This window comes from Loa loa, assembly GCF_000183805.2.
Source record: "Loa loa unplaced genomic scaffold supercont3.198, whole genome shotgun sequence".
In the NCBI taxonomy this organism is placed as follows: Eukaryota; Metazoa; Nematoda; class Chromadorea; order Rhabditida; family Onchocercidae; genus Loa; species Loa loa.
In genome coordinates this window covers 4,478-18,832 of record NW_018108378.1, presented here as the reverse complement: position 1 = coordinate 18,832, position 14,355 = coordinate 4,478, and the positions used below count along the sequence as shown (strand labels likewise).

The 14,355-nt window shown below is 34.4% G+C and overlaps 2 protein-coding genes across 2 annotated transcripts; one reads left to right on the top strand and one right to left on the bottom strand.

Annotated features, from left to right (window-relative positions):
* Positions 1–373: 373 nt before the first annotated feature.
* Positions 374–2,174, bottom strand: LOAG_03328 (hypothetical protein; the record flags this gene model as incomplete). The annotated part of the gene is made up of 2 exons (XM_003138865.2): positions 374–698; positions 909–2,174. The coding sequence occupies 2 exons, from the start codon at positions 2,172–2,174 to the stop codon at positions 510–512; spliced, it is 1,455 nt and encodes a 484-aa protein (XP_003138913.1). The 3' UTR covers positions 374–509.
* A 486-nt stretch (positions 2,175–2,660) lies between these two features.
* Positions 2,661–12,445, top strand: LOAG_03327 (hypothetical protein). The gene is made up of 16 exons (XM_020446292.1): positions 2,661–2,839; positions 3,471–3,666; positions 4,452–4,627; positions 4,760–4,873; positions 5,650–5,903; positions 6,319–6,507; positions 6,970–7,156; positions 7,627–7,830; positions 8,465–8,608; positions 9,179–9,309; positions 9,537–9,734; positions 10,145–10,391; positions 10,744–10,940; positions 11,040–11,229; positions 11,387–11,533; positions 12,076–12,445. Exons 1-16 carry the CDS (start codon positions 2,678–2,680, stop codon positions 12,400–12,402), a joined length of 3,063 nt encoding a protein of 1,020 aa, XP_020303347.1. The 5' UTR covers positions 2,661–2,677; the 3' UTR covers positions 12,403–12,445.
* Positions 12,446–14,355: the final 1,910 nt, after the last annotated feature.

Here is a 14,355-nt window from a genome sequence, read left to right as displayed (position 1 = left end):
TGATCTACTAAATACCTGCAATACCTAATTAGTTTTAAATAAGTGAAAATATGATACAGTTGTAATGGACAGTGAAAAAGGAATGGATATTACTCATGAATCATCTGATCAACGATAGTCATTCAGATCGGTTAATACGATTTCTAGCTTTTTTGAAGCACTATTCTTGAGGTAGTCTACCAGAAGAACACAACAATAAAAAACATTTACAACAGTCATTTAACGAGGTTGATGAGAAAGCTGATCTCATTAGAATCTCGAAACCTGGATATATCCAAATTTCAATTGTCAGGAAGAAAATTTATCAACAGTTTAGTCATTCAGCGCAGCAACTTTCAGTAGTGGCAATGACACATGTTAAATAAAGTCATATATGGAGTTTCCATATAACAGCCACAAAACCATTCCTTACTGTAAACTATCGACTGCTTGTTTATGCCCTAGCCTACCTAGATTCAAACAACAATTCACACTGTATAAATGAAAATGTCAGTAAAAATAGTTGTTTGTTAAGTGAAAAGTCTACGTCGAGCCCGTCTCTTCGGCTTGTACTCCGGATAACGTGTTTTAAGAGCAATCGGTGAATTGCTTTCAACAATTTGCCCACGTCGACGTTGTTCTTCTATGTTTGGCATCCCAATCTCCCAGTAATATTCGGGAGTAGATGGTTCTCTTTCAGTGTTTCTGTGTTTACTAACCTGTAAAGAGTACGGATGAACTAAAGCATACAATACCAAAGTTCGTTCCTAAATACCACTTTTATTTGTTAAAAATCGTGAACGATCCACAACCATATCCGATATATCGAACCAATTCTATTCATCAAACATATAAGCAATGATCGCCTATATCTTTGATATACGGTTTTAAGAATATAATGGTGTGATCTAAATAGAATTTAGACTAACTTGATCAATCCGTTTATTGCGTTCATCCTGATTTAATCCTAAAGCTTCGTAATAATCCGCGCAACATCGACAATCGAAACCGTGCAGCAATCTTCGTTCAACCTTTTTTCGTCGAACTTTACCATCATCGTCAAATCGTGAAGTTAGCTCATTGTCCACATATTTTCGGTCATTACGGCTAAATGTTGGTGAAGATATTGCTTTCATCAGAGAACGTGTATGCCGTGATTCCAAGAGAGCATAATACTCAGCTACGTTACTTCGATTCAGCACAGTTGCAAGCGACATTTGCTTCAGCGTTTCTGATTTCTGTAAGGTGTTTGGAGGAGAAGGAGTAAGCGGAAGAGTAAAATCATCCGACAGAGAAGAAATAACATCCAACTGGTCTTCATCTGCTTCTTCTTGACTAGTAGATATTATTGGTAAAGTAGATTTTAACATCACAGAGGAATTTTGCAATTCAGTGATTCCTTGAGATTTCTGGTTTGTAATCGATCGTGAAGATATCCGAGGTGAAATTTGCTGGAATTCCCGTATATTTTCATTTGGGCATTCTGCATTGCTTGGGGTTAGCCTTCTAACCTTTCCGGAATTACGGTTCGGAAAGGTTGGCCGAATTCCAGTAGAGCTTGTCAAAGACTCTGACAAAACGTGCGCCGAGCACGAACCATTTACAGCTATCTTAGCATTCTTAGTGTACTGTTTGTTTGTCTTGATCTCCAGATCCAGTTTTTCTGGAGAAACGTCCGGAGTAATATTCAACCAGCGGTCATATTTATCTCCATTCACAGGTTTCCGTTTCGGTGGTGGTTCAAACCAATTAATCCAACTGTCCAAGGTGCCATTACAACAGACTCTTGATCGTCGCTTCGTAAGAGCTGAACAGGTCGTCGATGGTGGTTGGGTCGGAAGAAGAGGTGATCTGTTCTGTGAAGTCTTCTTCGGTGTTGTTAGATCAATGATTTCAACGGATTTCGGTGTTTCTGGGACGTCATCAATTGTGTCGAAAATGTCACATCGATTTTCATTGTTTTTCAAACCTATTTCCAATAGTGATTGGCAATTTTCCTGGTCAACAAGAGCATCCAACGAAATTTCAAAATTTTTTTGTGGTTTTTCATGATCTTCGACGAAACGGATGGGTGAAACAGTAGTATCCAGAAATGAAGTGCTATTCAGTGAATGGGAATTTTCCGTTTCATTAACAGATCCCACGGAGGAGGACAATGTCGTTTCGGCAATCGATGAATGCAAATAAGAATTCATGATTGATGATGATATTGTTAGTGAAAAGAACAGCAAGAGCAAACGATAAACTAACAACAAATGTTGGGAAACCTGAGTTTCAGTTCAGCAGTTCGTGAGGATGATGTTAAATGGCAATGAATAATTAGTAGTCCTTATCTCCAATATAGTGAGAACCACTGAGCTCGAACAGAAGTGTTCAGTTCTACTAAAGAAAGGTTGGAGGTCAAATCATCGCAGGCACACTCTGTGAAATATTTACAAAACACAAGAATTAAAAATCCGCAGGCCTCTCAAATAATCTTACCACCATATAACAAAATTAACCCAGTTGAGCTTTTCAAAATTGCAGCAACGCACCTCTTTCGGTACTGATGAGCGGATGGTTTGTTTATGGTATTATCTAGGCTATTCTTGTGTTCATTTTTTGATTATTTCGTCTTTTCGTTTATATTTATGCTTCTGTACTCCTTACTTAACTCATCACTTACCTATCATCAACCCTGAAGGTTATAGAACTGGGAATGGTACCAGGCCAAGTACCACAACCGGTGTATGCTGCACTGAAGAATGGCACTTTCATCGATAATATCGATGCATTTGATCTTGAACAAATCCAACCATTCCTGCCATCACTTTTGCTTTGCTCATTTTCATCGGCTTGCAACTCAACGGATGAATCATTGGTTAGTTTGTTTCATCGAGAATATCAAGGCGTCATTTTTTTTTCAGGAAACCAAAATTTCTCTTTTTCTTCCAAGGAAAATCAGAATTTTGGTTTACCAGTAATCCTGGAATTCTCATTGTTCGAAAAGTCCAGATTTTTTTCTTAATAGTGAAGATTTTCCTTTTTGAAAACAATATGGTCTTCGAGAATCTCGAAAAAAAAGTGTGCTAAAGATCTGGATTTTTCTACTGCCCACTTTCTTCACATTTTCGCTTCTAGAAAGACTTTTACTTCTACTTGAAATTTACAAAATTCCTGACGCTTTCGGATTTTAAATTGCGAAATTCATGGGAACTTAAAGTTATCGGATATCTGCTTTCCTTAATAACAAGTTAAAATGAATTAAGTAATTGGCGAATTAACAATAATTACTGCTCTGCTAGTTAGTAATTAATGAGCAAATAAGTTAGCAGACTGTAAACAAACAGAGTTACGGGAAATTAAAGGCGACGTTTCTATAGCGCAGCAGTCGAAATGCCGTTGACGACTTTTTTTTTATTATAAATGTTGTAATCACTCTGAATAATATATGATTATTACTAAAATTAAATATTCATCATCAGCAATGTATTTTCATCAATTTTTCTTAGGATCAGCTCCGACGCCGTTTACTGGAGTTTCCGCAGTGCAATTCGTTGTTTCAAATTCTAAATGCCGACGTTGTGGCTGTAGAAAATGATTTGATTAAAGCAACGGCGGAGGATATTGAAAATATTCGTAAAGTACCTTTTGAAACCGCGCCGCCACAAATGAAACTCAAAATCGTCGCATTCCTACTTGATCGAAGTTAGAACTTTCCTCAGTTTCCGTATTTTTATCCTAATTCATTTATAAATTTATGCAGTGGTTAAGCATCTTTGTTATGTAGATAACTCAACCAAGGCAGGTGAATTAAACCTATACGACCAAACATATTCAAATAGTATTTCTGGTGCAAATATTTGTATGTCAAAATATTGCATCAGAAAATTGTTACGTTTGATAACTGAAAATAATTTACTAATAATATGTTAGGTCCAAAGCGACTTTGAAAATGATACAACCCAATAAATGGCTTTGAAAATGATACAACCCTCTACTGTATCCTGGGTTGGATAATTTGTTATAAATTCGACAAAGGTGTGAGACACTTATATAGCAGTAGGAATGAAATAAATTGGGGTGATCAGACACCCACTAATCGAAGTATTATAGAATAAGTTGGTTCATACTTTTAAGGATTTTTTATAAGATATAACCCTATAAGTTGAAACAGCTGGGGGACGAATGCTTATGGTTTATTGGTGGCAACAAGATAAGAATCCAAATATGCTAGGAGTTTTTCTAATTACTACTAATTCATCTTTCGTTAATTCAAATAGCAGTGTAATGTTAGCACCATTACTGACTTTTACTTTGTACTGCTCATTTTCGTGTTTTTTAAAGATAAGAAATGTAGCCTGGTAGTTTGATACGAACATTTCCCTTACCTGGGGGAAATATATTTAAAGAAATTCCTGAATTGATGTAAATATTAAAAGTTTGTCAGTCAGTACTCCCAGATATGTTGTAAACTGGAGGTTATCCTTTAGTTACAAGAAATGTGAATAATGCAGCGGATTTGGATATCTTTGAACAGGAATCAACACTAGAAGAAGTTGTATGTGCGATGACTGTATGTGCCTTGTATATGCCAAATCGTTTCGATCCCGCCTTAATCGTTCATCCCTTATTGGCAATACCTAATGTTGTAACTGTGATCACTATGGTAAGCGTTAAAAGTTCCTTAATAACATGCAGAAGTCATAGTAGGTCATATTCGTTATACTATTCTCAGTTACTGGAAGATGCTTCAACGACATAATACAGTAATAATTCGCTTAATTTTTTTTTTCTCTAGCTAATATGTAATGTCAGCGACTCATTGGAATCCACTGTTGATTACCTATTGAGGGTTCAGTTGCTGGATGATGATAATGTTATCAGCAAAAACAGAAACAACTTACTTCTAAAGGTTTGTTGAACATAATGAACTCTTTGTCTTACCTATTCTCTCCATCCTTTTTTAGTCAAATTTTGTGGAAATCATACAATTTGTGGAGAAATTTAACACTAATTTAGTACAGATTTTTTAATTAAATTTCGCGGAGGTTTTTTTTTTTCAAACAAGATTTATAGTACTAGTTAATTCACTGCATCTAATGAACATTTGGCCGTGTATCATCGATACCAAATTCTTGGTATCGATGATACACGGCCGATGATACACCAATGCAGAACGGTTTATCTGTTATTGTCACAAGTTATTTTCAAGTAATCATGCTATGTCGCTTTACATGCGAAAATGCGCAATGTTGAATGACGGAATGGTGTATGAAGTATCATATAGTTTTACCATATAGTATAGCTTTATATAGTATAACTATGTAGTGCCATATGGCATAACCTTATATAGTATAACTATGTATTATCATATAGTATATCCTTTTCATATTGGATCTCGTCAAAATTTTAAGTCCAATAAGATAGTGTTGGAATTAATGTAACTAGTCATATTCATGCCAACCTATGTATAGAGTACTTGAAAAATATTAAAACATTAGATTTGCAAACCTCTCAGTTCCAGGTTCCGTTCAAGTACGTTTGAGTTAGTTGCGTAATTCTGTCAACCTTTATAAATTGCTTGTTTACTTTTTGTTATCTACTTATTTATTGTCTTGATTTTCACATTTCCTAATTTAAAAAACTACTCATATATATCCTTTGTACTTCAGAATTGTTACATTTCAGCTGCTTTCTATAGATCCATATCTTGTTGAACCAAGCATCTCTCAACTGCTGGATACAAACACCTCAAATGGCAATAGTTTGGCACTGATGTTAATCTGTGTTTGTTTAACTAGCTCTCAGTTGATAAACAATTTACTTTGTGCTTTGCTAAACAAGCGTTCCTTAGCTGTCTTTATTCACCGATCATCTGACAAACCGGCTGTGAAACTTCTACGCGATCGAATTTCCGAGGCTATAAGTGCATTTTCGTCTAGGTTCGCGGTATTTTCAGTATTTTTAATTTCTTGTGAAGTAGATTTATCAGTGACCACGAAACTCACCTTGTGCAAATTATGAGGTTAAAGAAATTAGAATAAGCTCTCTGAACTTGGTTAGTCAATGGAAGAAATGGGTTAGTAACTGTTGAAATTGCAAAATTCCTTCAGGAAGCTCTTTTCTGTTGTTTTACATTTTTATCTTTCGAGATGCAGTGAAAAGCCGGAAATTTCTTCTGTCGCGAAACTTATGTATGAGAACATCATTTCATCATTTCAGTAGCTCTGATTTGTTATGTTGTTTTAAAATTTAGCTCTCGATTTTCTAAAAAAATTTCCAATTCATTTCAAAATAAAGCATTCTTGACTCAGATCAGATTTAGAAAATTCATTAGATATTTTTTGATTATTGTAGTACGATGAATGATGGTAGTGAAGCAGCTTTAGCTCAGTTATTGGCGGTTCTTCGTATTAATGCTAATATGCGCCTGAGTTATGATGAAACAAATTCTTGGTTGCTCTTTCTTACTCGAACAGATTTGGATGATGATCGATATATAATGACAGCATTATCTGTTATCATTGCTTGTCCACAGTTAATACCGTAAGTATCCTTTGACTTCACGAAATTGCATTAGAAACTTCTTTTAACATAGATATCTTGTCTAAGGATAAACAGTTTGAAAGTATTAAACATCACGAGCAGTTATCCAGAAGTCTCGGAGCGATCGGCAAAGACATCATGTTTTCTTCTAATCAGTTTTTTTTCCCCCTCTCATCTTGTCAATTATGATTTCCTCCTTCATTTTTTGCCACAAAATTGTTTTACTGACTCTTGAGTTTTACATCAAAATCTGAGCAGTGGGGTTCCAAATTCCCGTCGAAAACAATAAATTAATTGTGCAGAAGAGATAATTTGTCTTAATGTGAATATACAACCTTCGAAGAGCAAGTTCTCCAATACACTGCGAATGTCTGTGATCCACATGATCTTTGTAATCTGAATCTATTCTTTAGTGTTCGACTGTAAAACTATGGTCAATATTCTATAATTGCTTATTTCAAGGTTGCATCTCGGTGATGAGAAAGAAGTGGAAGCTTCAATTATAGCATTTTTGGATTGGCTTAAACAGCGAGCTTCATCCAATGCTTCTCCAACTTTACAACAATTTTTCATATTGTTATCAATTCACTTGCATGCTGGACAAAGTGAACAGCTTGCCGCTCTTATTTCTAGTGTCCTTGCCTTTAAGGTATCATTTTAAACATTTTTAACTTTGAATAACTTTGATCATATGCAGTTTTATCGATGCAAAATAGTGCTTTACTTTTCCATGCAATTAACCGTTATATTTACACTGCGGGATATGTAGACCTCCGTAATCCTATACATAAGTAATTCTAGATGAATTCGGTTCCTAAGCTATGATAAGAACGAAAAACAACTGATGTCATAGAATGACAAACAACTAATACGATCGAATCATGAACGTAACATTGGTTGTTTTTGTCCTTGTCTTAACGTAGGAACTGAACATATATTAATTATCTCTAATTTTGCTGTTTTCATTCCTAACATCACTAGGCTCAATTTTTTCTGAACTATATGGTTTGGATAATGTTTGCATTATTTTTATTTTGATATTTCCTTCCTGAATTGACAGTTTTTTTGTTGTTAAAATATACAGTACTTTTTGTAATATTTTTTAAACAATGCTTCCAGGTTACCGTAAATGTACGAAATCTTACAACGCTGAAGAATTTATTCTTGCGACATGCCATGACTGAACGTGATATAGCAGAACGGGCTTCGCAAATGCCCGTCACTCGTTTCCTTAGTTCTCATCATCAAGGATTTCTTCCAGCTCATTGCGTCACCCAGTTACTTTCCACTAATTCATTCTCAAAACATTCTGTTCCTATCCAGGTTTGTTTCTAGAGCGATCTCAGTAACTCTAGAGTAAGTTTATACTTGCTTCTGAAATCGCCCTCCTTCTCTCTGTTTCTCATCATAATTCATCAGTGCTTAAAAATGCTTGAAACAATTGAATAGAAATACTCTGCAACTGTAAGCTTTCATTGATGACAGTTTGTTATTGCTGGAAATTCAAAATCCAAGCATAATTTATTTTGATTTTTAATGATTCGAAAAATGACTTACGCTGAGTTATCAAAATTGTGAATTGAACTACTTTGATTTTCGAATGAAAAATTGCTGTGCGCTGATTTGAAAGAGTGAAATCGTTTCACTATACTGGTCTAAAAAGAAGGCAATATTTAAAAATCTTTTCTCATATCCATCTAATTTTTGCGAAAATTACGGTCAGGCGAAGTTTTTTACAAATTTTTATATTTCAGTTTTAATTTGAATCCTTCTGGTTTCGTTTTTATCTTTTTTTTTCTAAATGTTCAAGTTGTATGTTGAATTTTCAATCGAAATCATTCTAATATTATTAAATTTTACCAAATTCATGTATTAAAAACTGACTTTCGAATCGATTCCACAATATCATTGTATAAACGTAAGATTTTACAATGATTAATCGTTTTCTGATTTGCAGGATTGGATTGGTGCACAGATAACAAACTGTGCTACACCGTTACATCCTGTGGTAACAGATTTGTTAAACGCTTATGCTGCAAGCTGTTTTGCTAGTACTGAATCAAGTTCTGCTAATCGTCCATTATCGGAGGAATTCGTATTGGTTAGCGCTGAGAACTGCACTTATTTCTAAGAAAAATTAAATATAACAATTACAAAATATAGCAATTACAAAATTTCGCTGGAACTTCGGGTTTTTTTGTTATAGGATTTAATTTCATCCAGTACATTTCCACATAACATTCCTTTGCCTATCTCAACATTTCCCAACACTCCGGGGAAATAAATGCTTTTGGGCAAGTGCGGTTTTGATTAACCATTATTTATTCTAATTTTTTCTACTTTATGAAGGTCGCGCAAGATATTTACGTTTATTGATCAGATATTTTTATGGTCAACGATTTAGTAATACTTAGAGTCATATGTATAGTATGCTGAAGGAAAAATACCATGTAATTTCTTGTGGGATACTATTGAAAATAGAGTAATAGCCTTTTTTTGCAAAAAAAACTTAAAAATATCCTTTATTTTTTATTTTTTATTTCCTTTTTTTCATCGATATATTCCTTTTACAAAGCGATTAATGATTGGTGTTATGTGATTTTTATTGGCAAACGTAGAAATAACCATTATTCAAATAAATTTTCATCGCACACTGAATTACATTTTTCAGAACATATTTAATGGCGAAGTCATTGATGAAAACAAAATGGTACCGCGCTTGCTTACATTTTTCTTCATTCTCTGTTACCGAAAAAGCTTCGAAAGCCATACGCAGAAGAGGACTGTTCAACACTTTTATAGGTACTATTTTGATCTTAACTTTGCATTATTCTATCAATAAATTTTTAATTGGTTTCAAATGAAAAAAAAATTTATCTGTACCAGGATCAGCCGAGCATTTAATCAATGAAGTATGCACTATAAAAGATGATGTCTGAAATAACTCGCTGATTAAATTGTCAGCTTATTATTTATATAATAAACTTCAAATCAACTTTTTCTGATTTCGTACTACGAAACCACTATAGCATCAAAATCGAAGCAGTCATACCGGTACGATTCCTGCTGAATGTTGTTGAAACTCGACCAGAACATTTTCGTGCCATTCGGTCACCATTAGTTTATTTATGCGGCCTCTATTATCCATATATGCTTCCAACCGTAGATTCGCTACTGTTATCTGTGGATGATGAGCTGAGGAATCCTGAAATCAAAACTGCCTCTGGGTAAGATATTTTGTTTCAATTATATGGTCTAATCACAAGCACATTATGTTTTTTACTGAAAGACAAAGTTGGAAGAAATCTTTAATACGTGCATCTACGTTAAACAGAACTGGAAAAAAATGGAAAAAACGCCAATTGGAAAAAGTGCCAAATGTCGAACTGGAAAAAATACCAAATTAAGGTCGACAAGTAGACCAAAATGGTTAATATTTACTTGATGGGCCTCAAGTTGGCGCATGTCGTTGCTTGCCACCTGGTCATTTTCGTAATTAAATATCCATCCGAATTTTCCTAAGAGAATTATGTATCGGATCTTGGCATGATCGACGTTAATATAACCGATATATATAGATATAGATATATGAGTATATTCATTCTTTTCTTTTTTTTCATGAGGTTTATTGTTATAGGGGAGTCCCATTGCCGACAGGTTTATTGTTGAAAGCTTTCGATAGAATTGATAAAAATCCTTCAAATTCCATGCGTCTTATACGTTTGTTGCAAAAAAGCACACTGCGCGAACAGGTGCAAGCGATGGACGCTGTTGTACATGCCATGGTCATCGCTCTCAATTCATCCACACCAGTGTCTTTTGTAAATGGAGTAGTAGCGATTTGGAAACGTCTGGAAAATGTTGTCCCGAGATCACTTTGTGAAGTTTGTTGTTCAAAACCAGTAATATAAGCACTTTTAAACATTTCGCTCACATAATTTTTTTTAAATCTTGACTAGCTTAGCTTTCCAGATTGAAAATACCTTTAATTGTTGGTAACATCAGTAGTCCAAAAGATTGGTTTAAGGATTGGCATCTTACCCTCTTGCAAGATGATTTCATATTGCTGAGTAATTTGATATTTTCCAAACATGATAATGTATAAAAAAATAACCATTATCTGAGCAGGATGATCTGCACTGAAGGATGATGGACACGGTGCACTATACGGAGCATTGGTGTTGTCTGCTTTTTTAGCTGTTTTAACTGCTTATGGTTTTTCGATTGAAATTTCAGGCTACAGTTTGTGCTTGGTCTACTGATGAGTTGAATCATGATGTGCTGGTTGAGCAACCACTGTTTTTGTTTCGATGCGATGAACGATTATTCGAAAATGATATCTTATTCCCATGTTATTTACGTATTCTTTCGTTCTATTTATCTGCGAGTCGCACATACTTGTTGCAGAAGCTACAAATAAACCAAAATGGAAGGTATATTACTGTGATATTGCCTCTTCTTAACTTTTGGTAAATCCATAACTGGTCAAATGCTTTATTTTCCAGAAATCATTTAATCATTTCATTTTTCAGAGATGATCAACGAGTGGAACGTGAGGAACTAACGCGCTCATTAATCGGAGCACAGGATTCAGCTGTTGTACAAATTTTATTAGAGATATGTGGTCGTTTCAAGAATATCACTGTCCATCGCCTGTGCTGTGCACATATTCATCAAATGTTCATTGCCGATCCCGTCCTCTCTAAATTGGTTCACTTTCAGGTAGTTTATTCATGCAGTATATATGGTGTTCAGTGTTCTTGTTTGAATACTTATTATTCAAGAAAGTTTTTGTTTCCCAACTTCTGTTAACACTGCTTAACTTAAATCAGAGAGGTTTGAAATTTGGAATTCGAAGTTTATTTTCATCTAATTTTAGGGTTACCCCCTGCGACTAATTCCTCTAGCTGTACGGGAAATACCATCAATGCATATTTGCCTGGAGTTTGTGCATGAAATTTTAGCATTGGCGGATATTTCAAAGCGTGTGTTTGCCATTGTTCTTATTTCTGAGCTGGCACAGCAGGTACATATTTTTTTTTCGCATATGATTTGAATTTAAATCCCAAATTTCAGTTTGATTGTAAGATGTAAGTGACAGAATTGTTGTTAGGGACGGTTGATACTGAAGGATTCTGCGGAAAAATTGCTGCTAAGCCATGTCCAACGTGCACTTGCATCACTATCAAGGATGCACAATTTTTGAATTAGGAGTAATTTTTGTGTATTATAGAATTAAACTGTGCAAAGTGTGTAGGTCTCATGTCTTCTTACAAATTTCTTTGGTAATTTTTTTAATCTTTATTGTGAATAGATTCTTAAAGAGACACTTTCTATTGTCTCGATTATATGCTTGCGTAAACTAAAATGTGAACTGTGAATTATTAGCATATTTTGGAGCTGGACCGATTATTAAATATATTTTTATAGCCTGATAATAATAGTCGATGTAGAGCTCAAATCTAACGTAACAGTGACATCAGAAGATCTTGCAGATTGTATTTCAGTGTATTATCTTTATAGTCTTCAACCACGACCATGATCGATTAATTTTGTTCTTCTTTCCAGTACAAAATAGAATCATCATTTATTCGTGTGGAGCTGTTACTCGATGTTTTAACAACATTATCACGTGCTCTGACTACCGATGAAAATTTACGTCTGTTATCAAGAGCCGTACCATCGCTTGGTCGCATGATGTCACTATTTCCGCAAATATCAGCTGATATTGCGCATTTGTTAATACGGATTTCCTCCATTGCCGCCTCACGTGTAGCAGTTTCAGCGACTGTGTTGAAAACTGAATCATGTATGGAAAGACGTTTAATCACGCTTATAAACAATATTCTTTGTGAAGCTGCGTCTGATATGGCTGCTCTATCCGTGAAATCTTAGTAGTTAAATAAGTTATCTGAGTTTATTAAAACTGATATCAAATGGCTGAAATTCAATCAGTGACTTACTAAAAATAATCCTTCGTTCATAACGCCTTTATGTTCATTTTACTGTTGAGGAAAGCTTCGTTGAAATGTTTGAATAAATTAAGGACCATTATCTACTCTGTAGCTATTTGTTTTAACCGCGCAGTGAGCTAAATAATGAAAGAATATAAACGGATAAAATTCATGCTAGATTGATTTATGCACTAGTACCTTGTGTAAGTATTCATTGATGGTCTTGTTCAAGTTAAAGGATCATTGCTAGTCCGTTTTTAATGCTTGTAATTATTACGATCTCAAGTTTTGTATTTTCTTAAATTTGCTTCTTAAATTGAATAAATTTAAGTCAAGCTGAGGTCGTACATTTATAACACTGAACCTTAAACATATTTCAGAATATTGCAGAGGATATTGACCAGGTATGACATAAAGTTTAACAACTAGCAATATAAAACTGTTCACTTTAGTGCTCCCCAATTTTTTGATTTTTCCTAATTATTTATATCAAAAGATGGAGTTTTGCTTTATGCCTTCCTTTCCCATCTTGGACAGCTTCCCTCTTTGCCATTATAATTTGCCGCTAGTTATGTATCAGATTCTTTCACTGCTTATTAACTGCCTATTGCCAAAAAATTGTAATATAAATAAGCTTGGTCTTAGACCGGAAATATCGTAATAATGAAACAAAGATTGTTCAGTTTCTTTCTATCAGAAGTAAAGGGAGGACGGTTTTCATCGGTTAGTGAAATAACGTATCTGTTAATGTGAATTTTGCACCATCATTCAACCAATTCCTAAAATGCTAATGATTTTTATATATTTTAGATTTTGAAATGTTCGAAGTTACGAATTTCATTTGTCAGGGATGGTTCATTCTTCCTCATTTGTTAATTTAGCTATAGCTAAAACTGATTATTCCCAATTGCTGAACAACAATTCAATCAGACGTACTGTACGTGTCACATTCCGTTTTTGATGATTCCGGAGAACAGAGTGAGTAAATAATCCATTAAATGGTTGACTTGAAGAATTATTATTAAAAATCAATCGCTATTTAAGCATAAATAATCTCTATTAAGTGATAAACTACCGAATATAAGCAGTAATCAGAATTGCCTCACATCAAACCTTTGCCAGGATGCTGTCATTTGTTTTATTTACTTTTTCTTCATCCTGATTACAATATTGTCTATACCATACAACTGTACGATTTAGTACGACTTCGATGATTTACTTTCTCGGCGATCGTTGAGCATTGACAGGAAGCTCTGTATGACATTTGATACTTTTGCGCACCTACAATGACACACCACACTTATGTCCTCTGATGCTCTTATGATTTCCCCGTGTTTGCACTTTTTAACACATTCTGTTCCAGAATTTAACTTTTCAACTTTGCCATTTTTGCTTGATATGAAAACAACAAACTTAGATGTAACTTAGTGACATTCAGACCTTCCTAGGCTACATTACCATCTCTGGCCAATGCAGTTATTGAAGAATATTGGCCAGTACTTTTTACTATAATAAGATAAGAAAGATAAGGCAAATTAAGTGACATTCTCGCACTTCCGGAAAATCACAATCTTATGTTCATCGGGTGGATAGTATTAATGATAACGGAACTTTTAACCTAATTGGAAAAGAAATTGCTGGGCTAGGAGTAGAGACAATCCAATCCTTGAATGGATTTTAAGTCTTCTTCCTTGGCTATACCAATCTTTCACTGTTCAGAAATCCCAAAAATGCGTGACATAATGAAGAATGACAAAAGTTTGTAAACCTTTCGAATTGCTTTTGAAAAAATTTCTTTAGCTGCTGTTATCTTTTCTATATTTGTTGACGTAAAATAGAATGAATAGAATGAAAAAGGATGAATAGATTATAATGCTTGGCCCATTATAGCTTG

Bases quoted from the DNA above. Each gene is read 5' to 3' on its own strand.
- LOAG_03327 (XM_020446292.1), top strand. From the start codon at position 2,678: ATGGTACCAGGCCAAGTACCACAACCGGTGTATGCTGCACTGAAGAAT. The intron at 8,609-9,178 runs GTTAGCGCTGAG...TACATTTTTCAG, and splicing joins TATCGGAGGAATTCGTATTG to AACATATTTAATGGCGAAGT. The intron at 11,230-11,386 runs GTAGTTTATTCA...ATCTAATTTTAG, and splicing joins CTAAATTGGTTCACTTTCAG to GGTTACCCCCTGCGACTAAT.